This window comes from Montipora capricornis, chromosome 14 (genome assembly GCF_036669925.1).
Source record: "Montipora capricornis isolate CH-2021 chromosome 14, ASM3666992v2, whole genome shotgun sequence".
Lineage (NCBI taxonomy): Eukaryota > Metazoa > Cnidaria > Anthozoa > Scleractinia > Acroporidae > Montipora > Montipora capricornis.
In genome coordinates this window covers 5,814,816-5,819,815 of record NC_090896.1, presented here as the reverse complement: position 1 = coordinate 5,819,815, position 5,000 = coordinate 5,814,816, and the positions used below count along the sequence as shown (strand labels likewise).

The following is a 5,000-nucleotide window of genomic DNA, read 5'->3' as shown; positions in this document are numbered from 1 at the left end:
GGTTTTACGACACTCAATTGAAACTCGCTCTAACTTAAGTCAAATTAAATAAACAAAGCTCTACCTATTGCTATTGCGCGCTAGCTTGGCTTTACAGCCATCATGACGTTGATATCCCACATTAATGTTCTCAGCTTGTCAATTAAGTGCTTCACTTCCTCATTCTTGTTTCGAAGTTTCTGTTGAGATTAATGGAAGAAAATACAACGGCATGATCTGTGTGATCATCAATTTGAACAAGACATAAGATTATTAGAAGTGAAGAGACACTTTCAAAGAAAGAAAAAGGGAAAAAAGGAACATATGCAGAATGCCAAAATAGCTGCTGCTCGCTTTGAATGATCAGAACTATTTGCATAAGAAAGCGAGCTCAACAAATTCAGACTCAAACGTCAAAGACATCTCATGCTTAGCACTGTCCTGTCATTTTCAGACTGATATACTAGTAGTAATCTCGGATTATTGAAGTGCGTTCGAGAAGGGTAGGGAAAGAAAAAATGGGACCAAAGCCTGAGATTACTAGCATGTTAAGACTGATATAGAGTGTTTTAACGTGACGTCACGGACGCCATGTTGGTGTCCCTAAACAAAGAAACGGCGGCCATGTTGGTGTCTCCAACTAATCCTCTACGAATAGACCTTTTTGCAGATACGGCGGCCATTTTTATTTCTATTGTTTCGAAAGACGTTATGGGATGCTCAGGGGGCAAATGAATATGTATTTGCCCCCTGGGCATCCCAAAATAGCTATTTGAAACAATAAAAATCAAAATGGCCGCCGTATCTGCAAAAAGGTCTATTGAGCTCTACTATCATGCAAACGTGTTTTTTTGTTTCGGTGTAAAAACAAGGTTACTGATCACGTGAGTGGGAACACTCTATAATACACACATCCTTGACTTTTACAAGAAGTCCAATCTCAAAACTGGACACCTAAATATTAACAGTATTTTTACTAAACTTACAAGGTAAAAACAGTTTTGAATCTGCATTCATTTGACATTTTAGTCTTGACCGAAGAAACCAATGCTGACTGTATTGCCTCCAAATCCGTTTTGAAATACAACGATGCAGGATAAAGGCGATCTAAAGAAAGGGAGCCGATGGACTTTTTGTGTTTTTTTATTTGAACAAAACTTATTTGCCTGTAGGAGAGTGCAAAACGAACCTTACAATACAGTGCACGTTGTTTGAAAACAGTGCATAAGTGTAAGCTCAGGTGTTTGTTACTAATTGAATAAATATGTATGAAGCACTTTTACATGAAATATTATAGTCGATAGGTGGAATGAATTACCGCTATGAGTACGTCATCAAACATTTCCAGTTTTAAAAGAAACCTGCACTCGTACCACAGAATAAGTTTAAACCAAAAGAAATTATGTTTCCAAACAACTTTGTTCGAAAGTTGTTTTAAAATAGTGTTTAGGTCAGGAAATTGAATTTTAAAGTCGCATACTTTTCACTTTCAAATTTCGCGGGGGCCGCCATCTTGAATAATTGTGACTTCTCTTCGCAATTGCTAAAATTGCGTTCATAACTGCGAGGATCATAGCTTTACTTGATTTCATATCCGCAGTTCAATAAATGGTTCATTTCATATATCATTTCATTTGTCGATTCATTCATCACGGGGAAATTACAACCCACAATGGACACCGTACCATAAAATCAAATCAAATCAATGTTGGTTCCTGATGAGAAGGAAAAAAGGGAAAGAAGGGTCCTTTTAAATTAACTCAAATCAAATCAAAGGTTGTTTTCTTTTTTGGTGAGAAGAGAAAATGGGAGCACCTCGAGAAAAACTCAAGTGCTTGATAACAGAACCAACAAGAAAAAGAGATCACTCACAATCGCTTCTTGATGTTTTGCTCACAAATACCCCGAACATTTTGCAACTAGACGCTCCATGAGCGTACACTGGGTTGCCTGTGGTACGTGTTACACAAAAACAGAAGGCACTGAGTTGGGTGGTATTGAACTGCAGCGTTCCAGTTAATTTTTTCAAGTGGGGGGTTATTAAGACCATTTGAGGGGTCACCCAGATGTCGTGCCAGCAGAGGCCCTTTGGCTCACACGTTCACACGTTGAATTATTTTGTAATGTTCTGTCCCATTTTGAGGTCTTTTAGTTTTCTAAGCTTTGGTAATAAATTCAGTTTGAAGATAACAAAACCCGCTCTTGAGTAAAATTCACTCGTTTATTCTTTTTAAATACATGTAGTCTGCAAAAAAACTAACTGCAAATTGCTCTGACGGACGTTTTGCCGTCATGCATGTCTTGCAGTTGCACTAAGCAAATGTTAATTGCACACACTAAGGAAGGACTGAAGATGTTGTTTCCCCTTCATAATTCCTCTTCTTTTCAGTCTAATCTCATGCCAGGTCAAAAAAAATTAGCTTTACATTTGCACCAAAAAGGATCATAAAAGCCGGGAGTTAACCGTAAAAGACAAGCCAAAAGACAGATAACAAAGTACACCGACCAAAAGGAAACTGCAGCAAACATGAGCCAAATCAAGGCTCATATACAGCACAAAGGCTTGGCTGCCCAGAGAAGAGATAACAAAAATGAAAGCTGATGTTTCAAGCATTAGCCCTTTGTCGGAGCGAATTTGTTGAATTCTCTACCAAACCCATTTCTGTGTTGCATTTCCCCACTGACGCAACACCACAGTTCCTTGGAAACTAAACCCCTTTAACAAAAATGAAGATTTGCTGGGTTCAGCACTTGAGAGATAAGATCAAATTTGAAAATGTGGAACCAAGAGAAAGGATTACATCAATAATTATTATTCATGTATTCAAATGACATCATGAAGACCAACTTCATTTATGCCCAACACCTGGGGTACAGTGTACAATCTGAGGCATGTCTGCTGATCTGACAACACAGCTCTTACTAAAAGGATGCTAATTGCGAAGATAACAAGAGAATACTATCAGGATCCATAGATCTGCTACAAGTTCCTATACACAGGAACACTCTCAGTCGCAGGAACAGTCGCAGTCGTGGCTCAGTTGGCTAATGGGCAGCTTTCGGAGCGAGAGGTCCCCGGTTCAATCCTCGGTGACTTAACGTCTGTTTAGACTTTCCCCTGATCCGTGTAGCTATAGCTTTAATAAACCCCCTTAAAACGGAGCACTGACAGAGGGAGGGGGGTAAAGGGTGCACCGTCGCCTTCCATTGATACCAGCCTCGTAGCTGAAGGAACTACTGACGTTAAATAAAGTTACTTTACCTTTATACACATAATTATTTTGAATTGTAAAGGAGAATGACACAGTTGAATGACACTGCAACGAAGAGATGGAGAAATTCACAACACAAGAGGACTTAACTTAAGCCTTTTGCTTGTAAACTTTAAGATAAATTACAAGAGTAGAGACAAAGCCAGGGGCTGAAATGACCTTAACGTCAGCAAAGAAAGAGAAAATAATTTACTTATTAAGTAATGGCAAGAACAACCCCTCCATTTCGTAAATAATTATATTTGTTTTTTTTCCTTGCTTGTGAAATGGCCAAGAGCTCACCAGTGTAAGTTGAATGCACATGTAATACAACATAGTGTAGTGCAGTGTCGCGTAATATGCAATGTATGTACTATTATGTAATGCATGAGTAGAGTAAGAATGTAAATAATAAGTAAATAATTATAGTTTTAAAAAGTAATGGCAAAAATTAAGAAAGGCAACTATAAACATACACACAAACATACAAGCACAAATTCAAATTGAACAAGGGAGAAGTTGCAAAAATTTTAAATGATTACTGTCCTAGTCAAAAGTCAAGCTTCAGAGACTTATTACAAGTAATAACACTTGAGACTATTTTAATTGTAAGGGTGATTCGAAAAAAAAAAAGGAATGTTATTCCAAATACTAGAGAACAGATAGCAAATTGGTATCTTAGAGAGGATTTATGCAAGTCAAAGCGTGAACAAGTTTCACAATCATACACGTAGTATGGTTATCAAAATGAAAGTGGAGTAGAGAAGACAGAGTGAAGTGGAGACGCTGAGTGCCACAATAAAACAGGGAGGAATGAAGAAAAAAATCAACTCAAATAAAAAAGTAGCATATCAAATCAAAGAAAGGGAGAATCCAGAGTAGCAATAAAAAAACCTCTCAGAGAACAGTAGGGTAAAAGACACCAAATCTAAACCAGGACAAGAAAGACGATTGCACAAAGCACTGCCCAGGCCAACCCTTGCGCCACGTCTATCATATGATTAAATTTATTGTACAGTGATTTCTGCTCAACAACATTATTTATCTAAGTAAAGTACAAGAGCAGATTGGACTCAGTAAGGTCTCACTGAAGTTACTATTTCAACCTTGTGCGTACCATTTAGCACAGCAAAATCAAAACAAGAAAAACCCAAAATACATGTAGTATTGAATATTTCAACACAAAAAGTAAACAATGATACCATACAGCAACAGCAACAGCATTCAAACTTAGATGAATGTTTCTTGTGGCTGAATGAAAGTTTTCTTTATAACTAAACCCAGTTTATAAAAATATCTCTTTCCCTAGGATTGATCCAGAAAATTTTCTTGAGTGAACTAAAAATCACAATCTTATTTGTACAACTCAGAATTAACTGATACTTGTAATGTTAAGAAAGTTCTTACGCTGGACTTCCTTATAAGCTCGTCCAACTTTCAATACATCACTTGTACTTACAAATTCCCAAATATACTCTATACTCGTACAAACTCCTATATTAACAACAATCAATAAAGAGTACTGGTCTACCTCTTGGAGAGTGTCATGTTCAATTTGAAGAGCAGTGGCATCTTTTGGTGCTTCCATTTCTGATTCTTGTACTTCAAGCTTCAAAGGAACCATGGACTGCAAATAAAAAAAAAAAGAGACATTACAGAATGTCCTGTTTCCAACTTTATTGATAACATTGCCACACTCTAGGGAAGTCTGGGGGCATGCTTAAAAAACTTCTGTAGGTGAAAAAAAAATTAAAGACAAATTTCGAAAAA

General features: G+C 37.2%; 1 protein-coding gene across 3 annotated transcripts in view; it reads right to left on the bottom strand.

Annotated features, from left to right (window-relative positions):
* Positions 1 to 5,000, bottom strand: part of LOC138033488 (mediator of RNA polymerase II transcription subunit 30-like) — a 12,894-nt gene that overhangs the window by 5,233 nt on the left and 2,661 nt on the right. For all 3 annotated transcript variants that reach the window (XM_068881234.1, XM_068881233.1, XM_068881232.1), the window contains exons 2-3: positions 4,762 to 4,857; positions 65 to 179 (exon numbers count right to left, since the gene is read on the bottom strand). In XM_068881234.1, the coding sequence (XP_068737335.1) occupies positions 81 to 179; positions 4,762 to 4,857 (195 nt within the window). In that variant the 3' untranslated portion in view covers positions 65 to 80. The remainder of the gene's footprint in view (positions 1 to 64; positions 180 to 4,761; positions 4,858 to 5,000) is intronic.